The sequence below is a fragment of the Terrapene carolina genome, unplaced genomic scaffold, assembly GCF_002925995.2.
Source record: "Terrapene carolina triunguis isolate 2854851 unplaced genomic scaffold, T_m_triunguis-2.0 Scaffold84, whole genome shotgun sequence".
NCBI classification, from domain to species: domain Eukaryota; kingdom Metazoa; phylum Chordata; order Testudines; family Emydidae; genus Terrapene; species Terrapene triunguis.
The window spans coordinates 37,133,739-37,148,016 of NW_020664435.1; the positions used below are offsets into that span (position 1 = coordinate 37,133,739).

General features: G+C 39.3%; 1 protein-coding gene across 2 annotated transcripts in view; it reads left to right on the forward strand.

Moving 5' to 3' along the window:
* LOC112102200 (macrophage mannose receptor 1-like) overlaps positions 1-14,278 on the forward strand; it is a 56,886-nt gene that overhangs the window by 15,208 nt on the left and 27,400 nt on the right. For both annotated transcript variants that reach the window (XM_024193336.2, XM_024193338.2), the window contains exons 7-15: positions 542-724; positions 2,077-2,231; positions 2,708-2,821; positions 4,461-4,576; positions 5,148-5,296; positions 7,147-7,346; positions 8,710-8,840; positions 10,694-10,781; positions 12,962-13,106. In XM_024193336.2, coding sequence (XP_024049104.1) covers positions 542-724; positions 2,077-2,231; positions 2,708-2,821; positions 4,461-4,576; positions 5,148-5,296; positions 7,147-7,346; positions 8,710-8,840; positions 10,694-10,781; positions 12,962-13,106 — 1,281 coding nt within the window. The remainder of the gene's footprint in view (positions 1-541; positions 725-2,076; positions 2,232-2,707; positions 2,822-4,460; positions 4,577-5,147; positions 5,297-7,146; positions 7,347-8,709; positions 8,841-10,693; positions 10,782-12,961; positions 13,107-14,278) is intronic.

A 14,278-nucleotide genomic window follows, 5' to 3' on the forward strand; every position in this document is an offset into this window, starting at 1 on the left:
CCTGCCTGCCGCGTGTGGACCGCGTCTGAACCGCAGTAAGTTCGAACTAAGGTATGTCGACTTCAGCTACGTTATTCACGTAGCTGAAGTTGCGTACCTTAGATCGAATTGGGGTGTTAGTGTAGACCAGGCCTTAGTGAAAGCATCTATTTAAAAAATACTCAATCCAAAGGCATTCAGCGTTAGATTACAACAATTTCTGATGTTCAGTTAACTGAGAATCAGTTATGAAATAATATAGAAAAAGATGTTAATACCTACACAATACTTAGCTGTAATATATGAAAATCTTACATCTGACATTGAAAATATTAGCTATATTCAAATGTGTACTTCTTACAAATTGTAAAATGTCCTCTTTTTCAAGTGTTTTAAAATGTTCATATTTTTAATCTCATTTGACTATACTGATATTTTCTATAGCAGATTCTGCATGAAATATTAGACCTGACCTTCAAACTTTTATACAGAATGAAAGCAAATACAGTCAGTTTCATTTACTTTGTTTTTTTAATTATGCTGATACATTGTTTAATTTTAGATGATTTGGGTCCTATTAAATGCCCAGATGGATGGATGTCGTACGCAGGTCACTGTTACATAATTCACAGGGAGCCCAAAATATGGAAAGAAGCCTTGACTTCTTGTAGAAAGGAGGATGGTGATCTGGCCAGTATCCACAACATTGAAGAGCACAGCTTTATAGTGTCTCAGCTTGGGTTCAGTGAGTATTTTCACAGGGCAGTAATTTGCCTGTGTTCATATTTATAATGTTCCAGTTGGCTGGTTTATATTGTTTAAACTAAAATGTCTGTAGCCAAAGAACATAGATCAGAGTTCACTTGACATATGGAGGGGATAGATTTTATTTGATAAATGATGAAAAATAAAGTACAGTTGTACAATATGGATCTATCTATCTATCTATCTGTCTGTCTGTCTATATTTGTTTTTAAAAGCTCAAAATTGTAATTGAAACTTCCTTTCAAAGTGAACAAAACATATAATTTGAACTGAAACAAAATTCTTTTGACTTTTTGATTTGCTGAAAATTAAAATTTTTTTTTACCTGAAATGATTTTTTCCTCAATTTTTCAAAATTATCAGTGAACTGAAAAATCTATTATTTACCTACCTATTATGAAAGTGTGGATTCTACTGTGAATAGCAATGTGAGGTATTTATTTTTACCCATTTGTCTTGTTGGTTTGTCTTTGAAGAGACGTGGCATAAGGTGAGTAGGGTACATACATTTTGCTAAAAAGTTTTAAAGGTAGAGTAGGGTGAATAGCAGATTTTTTTGATCATTGGCAATTCTGAAAATTTGGAAGGAAAAAATTAGTTTGGAATCGGACTGATTTTTTTATTTATTTTTTTTAATTTTCAGAGAATCAAAAAGTTGAAGAAAAATTATTTTAGATTGAATGAAACATTTCATTTCAGAAAAATGTTTCATTTCAATTTTAATCACTTAACTATTTTTGAATTTCTAAAATTAAAGAGAATTTTTTTAATGAAGTCTTTCAAATCAAAGTAAAACATTTTGTTTTGAAAATGTCAAAAATAAATGGGGTTATTTAGTTATTTTTTACCTTAAATGAGCAATTCAGTGAAATTTGACAAATTCACAAAAACATTGGTCACTAAATCTCCATTTTTTTTTCATCCAAAAAAAGAATTGGCAAAAGAATTTCACCCAGCCCTACTTAAAGTGTTGGTTAAAAGTATGAGTAACTTTTTTTTTTTCTTGGTAGGTGGCTACAGTGTGTGAGAACAGGAAGTATGATTTTTGAAGAGTTAAAGTAAAGTTTTGCTTGCATTATTTTATTCTAAATATACTGGCAATGTGTTTTGGACAAAGTCTAGAACCATGCTATTGTAACAAATAAGACCCCCAGTTATTTGTCTAACTGTTGCTGTTAAGAAGAGCAACCAAGGTTTTTGATAAAGCAGCAAGAACTCACTTCTTTGTGCTACATCTTAAAATTCTTGAGCACAACTTCCTCATTCCAAAATCAACATGAAACTTTATCCTATAGACGGATTGTTAACACACTAACTGCTTTTATGTTTTAGAGCCAACAGATGAGCTGTGGATTGGACTGAATGACTTTAAGGTTCAAATGTTTTTTGAATGGAGTGATGGGACTCCTGTGACATACACCAAATGGCAACGTGGAGAACCAACCAGAACAAATAGGCAAGAAGACTGTGTAGCTGTGAAGGGCCAGGTAACATAATCCGATCAACACAGTTAACATGGAAGGTAGCTTCCCAATATACATCTGGTTTTGACCCCCAATTTCACCACCTAGCCAGGGCCAGACTAAAGAGTAGGTTCTACAGGCCCATGTTGAGATTAAGTAGATGAACAAGAAAGAACAAAAAGAAAACCACCATGAGTGCACAATGCTTGTGTCTGCTCTGTAGCAGACGTCAGTAGAGTAGATTTGCTGACAAAAGTTGTCTGGACACAACCTTCATAGTACCTTTGCCTGCTCCCACAATGACACTGTCACCACTATATGCTCTGTGAAAGTAATGCAATTTATATTTCTAAATCAATTAATAGAAGAGCTTAAGAAAGAGAGAAATAAACAGGATTTTCTCTTTCAAAGAACAGGACAGATAAAGGAAATGAGCAGTTTTCTAAAGACTCTGAATCTCTTTTTCACTGACATTCCTTTCTTCCTAATGCCATATTCAGGATGGCTACTGGGCAGATCATCTTTGTGAAAAGAAAGTTGGTTACATCTGTAAAAGGAAACCGTTATCACAAGTATCTCAGGAAATGGAAAGCACAGATGCAGGCTGCCAGAAAGTAAGTAGGCAGTGAGAGTACCATTAATTTTCAAAATCAATGGGAGCTTTGCTTGCGAACAACTCAAAATGAATTATATGGATATCCAGGAAGTTAAATAGTATTACTAGGTTTCACTCTCTTTCAGTTACTCTGTCCTTCATTATGCCATCTACAATAACCACTTTTGAAGGAGACTAGTATTTTTGCTGTAAAGAGTTGGTAAATTATGCATATTGATTATTTCTAATCTGAAAAAAAATACTACTTCAGTTAAGACAAATCTTGTCTGAATTCATTTTTTATTTATATGTATGCTCCCATACTGATAGCTGGGGCCGGCCTCAGGGAAAATAGTGCCCTGGGCAAACTTGTATTTTGGTGCCCTTTTCTTTGAGTTTGAGAACAGCAGTATGGGGTGCTGGGCATGTGGACCAGCTCCTGGCCCCAGGGCCCAGCTGAGCTATACAGGGAGGAGTTTTTTGATCCCGGGGGCTTCCCTAACCGTACACTCCCTGACCACCTAGCATGAGGAGAGCAGGTGCGCAGCCACCACCAGTGCCCATGGGAAGGGGGAACACAGCCACAGTATTGCCAACTCCACGTAGCAGGAAGTTGCCAGACAAACCCTGAAAAGTTGCTAGATGTCACTATTTAAGCACTCAAAAGGAGTAAAAAATGTCACTAAACAAAATTTCCAGAGAATTCCACAGAGAATTTTTTATATGTATACAATATGTATGTGCCCAGGCGAATATAGTCACAAAATCATTCACAAGCTGCTCAATAGTGTTACTAAAATGCATTCCATGCTCTTCTTACTACACTCTTTTGCACACCAAGTCAGTGTCATTAGGTCTCAATTGAGCATGTCCTCAGAAGGAATCGCATTCTAAGGCTTCTTGGGCTGAGATCACTATAATCAGCAGGCGAGGAAAAGAAGTGTGTGGAGGCTAATTACATTAAAAGACTAATTAAATACTTTGCTAAAGCCGGCACACTTTGGAGAGAGCAGCACATTAGCCAGGGCTTGTGTTTACCCAAATGTGTTCTTTCTTGCAGCTCTGTAGTAGGTAGCACACCCTGTGGTGCAGGGAAAGATGGCTAATGAAGCAGGCAGTGCGGGGGAAGCAGGATAGAGGGCAAGGAGAGCCACATGGATGGAAGGTGGGGTGGGCTCTAGTGCAGGTATGACTTTCTTCTGAACAAGTCAACTACAGCAGAGCTGGCATCTATGTCCTTCAGGTCTGGCACAACTCTGGAGGCTGTGAAAATTTTGCAGTAGACCAAGCACAGATTGAGACTACTCCATTTTCAGCACATTGTAATATGGAAATAGTACTGATGTCATTTTACTCATAGTTAGGCAGACAGAGTTAGTCAAACATCACTGTAGGTTTGCATGTAGTGTTCTTTCAATTAAATTTACAAAACCATGATCCCTAGTGGAAATGCTGAGAGTAAGTGCTAAATAAGAATTTCCTGCCTCTGACGATGACATTCTTTTCTTTTTTTCCTCATTATGTCTTAGTTTGGCTTTAATGATGAATTCTTAATTAATATGTTATTAATACACTTCAAAATTGGTAGAGTTCATTCAATGTGTAGTATATCACAATTTGTCAAGAACTCATGTAGATGTCTGATGGTCATTTTACAGGGCTGGAAAAGATATGGCACATACTGTTATTCTATTGGACAAATACCCGGAACATTTTCAGAAGCAAATAAAATATGTGAAAGGAATCAGAGTTACCTAGCTTCAATTGAAAATAGGTACGGTAATGACTTTTTCTTTTACTTTTACATTTGTGCTAATGATAGAAATAACGTAGAGCCCTAAGTTCTAAAACAGCCTAGAACTTGTTTATCAAATCTAATGTTGTGTCAAATAAAAATGGTCTAATCTGCAAATAAAAAATCAAGGTGGAATGTTAAAGTTACCTGCTCCTGTGAATTTTTTTTTTTTTTAAACAAAATTTCCTTCCAGGGGAATGTGTCATTTTTGTTTTGGAAAAGTGCTTTTCTACATTATAAAACCACCACCTCATGCCATAGCTGCATCCCTAATTTTACTACCAAATGGTCAGTAGAATGCCCGAAAACTGAGACAAAAGCAAACAAACGAAAATCTGACTTCCTCTTTCCCATCCTATCCCTCAGGCCTTCATGGTTTAGTGAACAGCAGAAAAGAAGAACTCAATTGTTATAAATTATGAACATTCCAAAGTTAATGTGCTGCCTGAATTACGTTAGTAATTATATCTTGTTTAGTTTTAAAATAAATACTACCATAAAAACAAAACTCAATTTCTCTTTGGTTTGACACTTCTTTTTCTTTTTATAGGTATGAACAAGCCTACCTGATTAGTTTGGTTGGGCTGAGGCCCGAACAATATTTCTGGATAGGTCTTTCAGATGTAGAGGAACAAGGGACTTTCAAGTGGACCAATGGTGAAGCAGTTCTGTTTACTCACTGGAATTCAGCAATGCCTGGTATGCACTGCAGTGCTGTGTGATGTATATTGTCTGTACTTTAAATATGGTCTTAAACAGTGGTTCTCAAACTAGGGCCGTCGCTTGTTCAGGGAAAGCCCCTGGCGGGCCGGGCTGTTTACCTGCTGCGTCCGCAGGTTTGGCCGATCACGGCTCCCACTGGCCGCGGTTCACTGCTCCAGGCCAATGGGGGCTGCAGGAAGCAGCACGGGCCAAGGGACATGCTGGCCGCCCTTCTTGCAGCCCCATTGGCCTGGAGCGGTGAACCACAACCAGTGGGAGCTGCGATTGGCTGAACCTGCAGACGCAGCAGGTAAACAAACCGGCCCGGCCCGCCAGGGCCTTTCCCTGAACAAGTGGCGGCCCTAGTTTGAGAACCACTGGTCTAAAAGACTGAATGTTGAATCTCCAATGAGATTTCATTCTCTATCCCTTAATAGATTTTTACAGTTGTTGATAGTTCTCAATACATCTTTATTGATTGGTTTCATTGTCAGGAGATTTGGTATTTCTATTCTCAGAGGAATGCTATGACTTCTGATGTGCTATCTCCATAAGGATAACCTGCTGGCTAGTCTTCACAGGAAAATTAGATGACCTCACAGAACCTTAAGTGGGGAGGGGGGAAGTGCCAGAACGGCAGCAGTGTTTGGTTTGCTGGGGAAAAAGGTATACCGCTTTAAGAGGTAGAAAAACATGGATACTAGTGCAGCCACAGAGCGGGTCAGTGTGGGGGTGCTGACTCACCCCCCCTCCCCCCAGTGACCTGACTGGAAGGGAGGGGAGAGTATATAGGGTAAATGGGCAGGAAAAGCCCTCTCAAACCCAGACTAAATGAGTACTCCCAGACAGTTATTAATAAAGTTGCAGCCTAATTAAACCATATCCAGTGTCTCCTGTTCTTCTTCCCATATGGCCGGACAATCAGAATCCTTGTTGTTGTTGTTATAGGCCAGGGTCACAGACCACTTCCTAGAGCCTTGTGTCTTGGGTTGGTCTCACATTCATCCCCGTAACTTGGGTGATACTTAGCACTGGATAGAAGTGGCCCAAATAGAGAAATAGTAGCTGTGGTGCTATGTTAGAAATTAAACGATTGCATAACTAGAGATTATCATACTTTGCTTGTTGCATTTGTATTGCTAGCTGAATATATGGAAACTTTCTTGCAAACAGATGTCTGGAATAGTTTGTTGGGACCTGATCCAAAGGGAAACACTCACATTAGCTTCAATGGGTAGTGGATTGAGCCTTTTATCAGCAAGTTCTTTAAATCATTTTGATACGGATGGATTTTTTTAGGTGATTTAATGCTCTTTACTCTATATGGGAATAACGTTCTGCATACCATTTTCAGGACTTCTCATGGTCAAAGTGGTGAAGGTTCATGTTTAAATTCTATAGGGGTTTCCTTTTTGCTAAAAGTGCTCATGGGACTTAGCATATCACGTGTGCTGCTGGTGTACATGTGTATATATATACTGAGGACCTGATTTTTGGTGACACTAAAGCCACTTTACACAGCCAGAGCAGAGCCCTTGTATTTACACTCACATTAAGGCCCTTTACATGACTAGAATAGTAAACGAGCCCAAGTGTAAATGGGAAATCACGTCCTGAATGCCTTTGCAGTAAAATCTCCATCTTTTACCTCATAAAATGTCTTATTAAGTTAACTAGAAGTTTCATTTTTTTTGAGCTACTCAGGGCAGGGACTCTGTCTTCAGACCATTGTCTACCATTTAAATATTACAATGCTATTAAAAAGTACTGCTGTAAATATATAAATAATAATCAATTAATATGTTATATTATTGTCAACTAATTTGTGCTACCTTTTTCTCATTAAGGAAGAAAGCCAGGCTGTGTTGCTATGAGAACCGGAACTGCAGCTGGATTATGGGACGTTCTTAATTGTGAGATGGTGGAAACATTTCTCTGTAAACAATGGGCTGAGGGAGCGACACCACCTACTGTTTCTCCAACAACTCCTTCTCCCACATGCCCCCAGGGTTGGGAATCAAGCGCTTATAGTAGTTTATGCTTCAAAGTAAGTTCTAAACTAGTCAGTGGAGGGTGAGAGGCTTCACTCTTGATTTTTAGAAAAGGAGGGGACTCAGTTCTCTCTGCCTTATCTGAGACTAGACCAAGCTCTCCTCAGATAACTGAACTCAGTCCTAAAGATCCAGCTCAGTTCCACACCCACCCAGGAATGGAAGAAGATCAGCTGTCCAGTAATATCCTCTGACTTGGGGATGGCCAAGGAAGGCAGTCCTTCTATGTGAGGTGTTGGTACTAGTGTGAGTGAATATTGCTGTGAATGTGGATATTGGAGAGTGGAAAAGAAAGGAGGGAGAGACTGACAAGGAAGGTGATTGAAGGGGAGGAAAGTGGTTAAAGAACACAACCCAGAACAAGAGAAGAAAAGCATCAGTGGGATTATTTACGTGAGTCATGCTCACCATTGTGAGTAAGGGGTTCCATATTTGCACTCATGACAGGATGGGATATAAGGATAGATGGTATGGGAACATAAATATTAAGTTCACCCAAGGCAGGAGAGAGAGTCTCAGGCTTGGCCCATGATAAGAACAGGACGTTGCCCATATTTTTTAGGCTAACATCTATCAGGGATGCTGGTGGGTTAATTTAAATTAATGTTTGGGAGGAGCTTTGAGCGCCTCAAATAAAAAGTGATAGATGGCAGATGTCCAAAGACATAAGAAAGAAGTATTTTTTTAGAAGACATTTGAAATGATCTAAGAAAGAAGTGCAGGACTGGGTGCAAAGTGTTTCCAACATGCTTTGGGATTCTACAGAACAAAGAGTACTAAATAAATGTAAGATGTTAATAGTTTTTCTTTTAGGAGACCCTGTCCTGTCTTGTTTTAGTTTTGTAATTTTTTGTTTTTTGTTTTTTTTAAACAAACCCAAACAAAGGTAATTTTGATTCTGGTTCCATTATCCCCTTATTGGTCCGGTCAGCCCTGTGCTCACCCACTGCCCAAACCTCTTCTCATGAGGCGTAAGCCACCCTCGTCAGCATACCCAGATGCTCCTCACTCCACTTTTTCTCATCTCTGACAATTCTCCCTCCCACTCATGTCACAGGGTATCCTTGGCACTTCCACAGCTCCTATGAGTTGTAAGCTGACTTCTTTCCTTCTCTACTATTCTAGCAGCTACAAATCCTCCCCAATATTCCTCACTTCTGTGAGTGAGTGATAGAGCTTCATGCAAAGTGAAACAGTTAAATTTACAAATAGAGCACTCTGTAACCTGTTACCTGTACATGACATACTCTTTGACTTGTCTAGCTATACAAAATCCCATTTTTAAGGAAAAGAGCTGTTTCTTGATTTTATAATATAATGTAGTATAGAATATTGTATTGTAAACTATATTCTCTTTAGTGTTTTTGTAAGAATACAAAACAACAAAAGAAAACATGGTTTGAAGCTCGAGATTTTTGCAGAGAAATAGGAGGAGATCTGGCTACCATCCAGAGTAAGGAGGAAAATCGTGTAATAAAAACTGCAATAAAGTATGTATCTATTATATTTTATTATAATTAATGATATGTCAAATAATAATAATTAGAAATGCTCTTTTATCCTTTGTGAAATAGTTAGTCTGTAAAAGCAGAAAAATCCTCTGTGTTAGTCAACACTCAAATTATTAATTTTTCTTAGTGGTCACATTTAAAAACAATAGCTTGGGTATATACAGGAGCTTCATACATCAGTGTCATGATATATGAAATATGGTTTGGGAGAATAGAAATTGGTCCAGAGTTCATTTGTGCAAAAACAGCTATATTTACAAAAATAGGAATAGAAAATAGGGCCAACTTTTGTGACTCATCTTTAACTAATCACTGATTGAACCATTTACAAAAAAAAAAAAAAAAAAAGCAGCCCTGAATTGACAGACATTTTTCTTTCTTAAAAGAAGACACAATACAGAAGAAACAAAGGTTAAGATCAACATTAATAGTTTTAGTTTTAATTCATCAGCCTCTTCTATGGAATCAGTATATGGTAATTCCTCCTCTAGGGCCTCTCCTGTACATATATCACTGTTCCCTGGTTAACGACATCTCTGACCTCTTTGTCGCCTCCTGGAGAGCACTCCTATTTAGGTCTCAGGCCTCTAGCCATCACCTTTGTCAGGGTGGAATCTCATGCTCGTCTCGCTCCAGACCAGGTCCTTAGGCTGCAGTCTCCTGTAATGAACTGTGACCAACTCAGCGGGTCTGAGTTTAGTTCAGCACCTGCAGTTCTGTTCTTTCAGGGGCAATGGCAGAGTTATCTAGTGACCATCCAGCTTTCAATAAAGCAAAGTATTATTTTTTCAGATAAAAGTATTACAGATAATACATATCTTAAAAATAATAAACTGCTTCTACACATGCCTCACTTATCACATAGAGGCTCTGGTAGGTTTGAATTACTTCAGGTCTTTTCTGTGCGGCCTGTCTGTCTTGGTTACAATCTCCAGTCTGTCCATTCTTGGATAGAGTGTGAGTCACTGTCTCTGTCTCTGGTCAAAGCTGATATTTTACATGATTTCAAGTCCTTTGTTATCTTACACTTCTTGAACCAGATCAAACCAGTTTATGCTATTCCCAGAGGGACTAGCAAATACTTGTTACCTGTGTTTTATCCCCATTGTCTTAAATTCCTTCAATAAACATCCTTAATCTTACCCATTGAGCCAGGATAAAAGTCACTAGTCTGCCCATAAAGATATTGATAACATTTATGAAGTTAATACAATCGTTTTTGAATACTCCATGATTCCAGGGCTTTGCATTGGTCATATCATATACCAATGAGTTTGATCTGATGATACTGGCAGCAGTAAATAATTTGAATTTTCAATTGAAAACTGCAAAATGTCAGTTGATCTCTCCGATGGATAATAAGGTATTTCTATAGAGAACTTGTTGAAGTACTGTAAGGTCCTGATCCGACGCTCACTGAAGTCAGTGGGATTCCTTCTGCTGCTGCGGGGAGCCCCGGGTCCTTTAAATCCCCGCCAGAGCCCTGCTGCCGCTGCCCTGGGGCTCTGGCAGCGGGGCTCCGGCGGTGATTTAAAGGGCCTGGGGCTCCGGCCGCTGTGGGGAGCCCTGGGCCCTTTAAATCACCAGCCGGTCTGGTCCGGCATGGCGTGCTGGCTCTTGCTTTCATCTCTGGTTTTTCCCTGCTCTCCATGTGTCAGTATATAATGCCTGCATCTATAACTTTCACTCTATGCATCTGAAGAAGTGAGGTTTTTACCCACGAAAGCTTATGCCCAAATAAATCTGTTAGTCTTTAAGGTGCCACCAGACTCCTTGTTGTTTTTATACTTATACCTATTTATATACTGTTGTCTTCCTGTAATATATACTAGAAAAGGTGGATCCTTATTTAGTACTTATTGGATTGGTATATTTTCCTTGAATACTGACGAAGGATTTGCATGGAGTGATGGCTCTCCGGTGAGTAATTTAATTTTTAACCACATTTCTGACTTCAGGATGTCTTTTTTTCTCTATTCTTATCTCAGCCTATTCCTGTTGTCTCCTCTCCCTCCTTTCATAGGCCCTAATCCTGCCAACACTTCCACACTTCACTTTACTACTCTGAGTATCCCATTGAAACCAATGGCACATTTGAACATTGATCACTTTGAAATCCATGGGATACTCATGGTAGTAAAGTTAAGCATGCGTGTGTTTTCAGGATTGGGGCCCCGGGCCACCCAACTGAGCTCCCAGCCTTTCCTGAAGAAATGCTTCTGCTACTATTCACTACTCCAACTACAGACTTCAGTTAGAGTCAGTTGCCTTGTTCATGTCAAAGCATATAGAGCGTACTATCCTTTCTAAGGGAAACCAAAGATCTCCAGTCATTGCTTTTGAAAGCCAAAGCATGTACAAGAGGTTTCTAATACCACTAGCATTAGCCTTGAATCCTGGGAACAGTAGATGTCTAATACTTATATGCTTGCTTGTTGTTGTGACCAACATCATGTTATCTGACATTTATTACAAAATTTGCAGTCATCCCCCCTCTCCCACCACTACCTTCCCAGGATATTACAGATATTACTCCTGGTTACAGACCCAAACCAAGAAAAAAATAAGTGGACCATGTCCTAAAAGACAGGCTTGGTTTGACTGCAAAAGGGCTCAAATTCCAGAGCTGTGAGCCCTTCACTAACAGCACCCTTCTACTAACCCCCAGGAGGTCAGCCATAGAGAAAGGCAGCAAGAGAATTGCAGTGAAATGCAGGTGTTACCTTGGGGTGAGGAGTTGGGAGTCTGAGGAGTGGGGTCTCCGAGATAGCCATGTCCAAAAGGATTCAGGGCTTTATAAAGAATTACATACAAGAAAAGATGTTAAAATAAAAATGATTTAGGTTGCAAGGTCAAGCATTTGAAAGTAAGGAAACGCCAGATTCACAGTTGCCCACACAGCCGTAAGTCTTCCCCTTTGTGCCCCTTTCCATCCTATGCCCTGAATATGAGAGGGTTCCTGTGGAAAACATGAATATTTAGTCATTCCTCATTTTCCAATGTTTGACTTTAACTTAAATACTTGTAACTTTCTTTTAAGATTCTTTGAGTGTGTTTAATTTCCAAAGGAAAAAACGATTCTATTATGTGCAACTGTAACAACCTTGCCCCATTATGCATCAGCTGATTATACACCATCAGCAGGGATTGAACCCTGAACCTTCAGCATTGTACCACAATGCTCATTCCCAACAAAGGAAGGTGTGAGTCAGGGTGAATGCTTGTGAGATTGTTAACTTCAAGTGACAATTTCCTGAGCAGGGGCCTAGTCCCTGCTTGTTTTGGAGATGCAGGTAACTTGTCCTCACAAAGGGAGATTTTAACAATTCCCATCACTTATGGATCTAGGGAGATACTCTGCTGCTACTCTTGGAGGCAAAACACAGAAAGTGCAGATCAAGGGGAGGGGAGGTAAACATGGCTTTAAGCCATCTCTGTGCCCCCAGATGCCAGCTGTGGGGTGTTCTAATTTACAGCAGCCTTACCTGGCTGCAGACGGGCTGTTCTGCAGCTTGTAGAATCCCAGTATATCAATCAGTGCTGTGGAGAGTTCTCTCCCATCCCCAGATTGCTCCTTGTGCTGGGGCTTGCAAGGGAGGCAGCATCAGGCTGCCATTACAGCAATGTACAAGGGCAGAAGCAGGGGGAGACTCTCTACCAGTGTCTGTTTAATAGCCATGAGACAGCTCTATCATGCAGGTGGTCAAGTGAAGTTTATCCAGCACATACAGAAACACCAGCAGTGAGGCTGGATGAAACTTGCAGCCAGAGAAGCAAGTGCACTTGTCTGTTCCTACCCTGACATTGTGTCCTCAGACTGCAGACAGGATGGAAAGCTCTTCACAGCAAGAAATGCTTCATTTTACTCCCACTGAAGATAGCATAGTGAGCCACTGGTGGATTGAGACTATGCCTGAAACTATGCTCATCCTCACAAGTGTTGAGCACGTTGTTTCCACTACACTCCCGCTTTCCCAGTCCCATTGAATAAGAGACTAAATCTGTAAAACAAGCCCTGGTCACTCTTGCATGACAATGCAGAAAACAAACACCATCCCTCTTTAAGGCAAAAATAGTAACTAAGCTGTTTTCTACAATAGGTAAGGTACACAGACTGGGGAGAAAGATTAAGAAATCGGGAAGGAGACAAAGATTGTGGAGTGGTCCATGGATACAGTTTTGCCTTATATTGGGAGCATGCATCTTGCGAAATGCTGCATGACTGGACTTGTCAGATAAAAAAAGGTAGGATTGCTTCCCCCATAAATAAGAAAATTAAACAGATTTTTTTTCCCTAAAAAGTCCCTTTGGTGGGCTAATTACAAATTAAAGAGGTGAGATTTTGAAAACTATACTTTACTTAAGGTTACATGCAGTTGAACATGCATATGAACATGTGCCTAAATAAGGCATATATATATATAACTGGTGAGTTTGTATATGTCCTATAGAAAGCAAATTCAATATGTGGTTGGTTAATGTTCTTCATAGGTTCATACCGTAAAAGTTAACACTATTAATAATTATGGTGTGTTCTGTGAAACATTTGTTTTTATACTTGTATAAGTCTCCCTAACAAAGGAAGGATTTCAGAAATAACCATAGATTGAGTATCCACTTACCTCTGTGTGTGAATATTTGTATTGAGTGGCACTGGAAGCAACTGAAAACAATTGTGGATTAGATCAGAGAGTTCGGACTAATCTGTTTAGATGAGATAATATCTCTGGAACCTTATGTGCTTTTCTAATTGAAATCAAGCTTGTTTTCTTGTGTTTGGTAACACAACTGTGTCTAGTAACATTGATGAAAATATCTGGAAATACTTTGTAGTAGTTTTTAATTTTTAATTATTTTTTCTGGTACAATATATAAATAATTATGACTTGAATACTCATAGAAATTACCTGAAAAATCCACACTTATACATTTTTGAAATGTAACGTTTGAGTAGTGTTTTACAAAAGGGCATGAGGGGAGGAAAATAAATTGGCTTCCTTAATTTAAATGTAGAAGGCCAAATTCTCCTCTCAGTTGTATAAGGACAACCCCTTTTGGTTGAAGGGTGTTACTCTAATGTAACCAAAGTTGCGAGGGGGGGGGTTAAGCTTCACATAGTTAAATTGTTATCAAACTAGAACTTTGCAAAAATTGTAATGCAAAAGTTGAAGCCATTCAAAATTAGCCGGATTTCAGTTCACACTCAGATCAGAGCAGCAGGTTTGTGTTTGATTTTTCGGGCTTAGTAATCTTTTTGCCAATGTTTGATGTGAAGATTTCTTCTCTATCTGCAACATGTTGAATCTTTAGAAGCTGTCTCATTGGGTCATTTTAGACAAGTCTGGCCAGAGAGCTGTTTAGCTGAGGAGCTGTCATAACTATAAAGGGAAGGGTAACAGCTCTCTGTGTACAGAGAC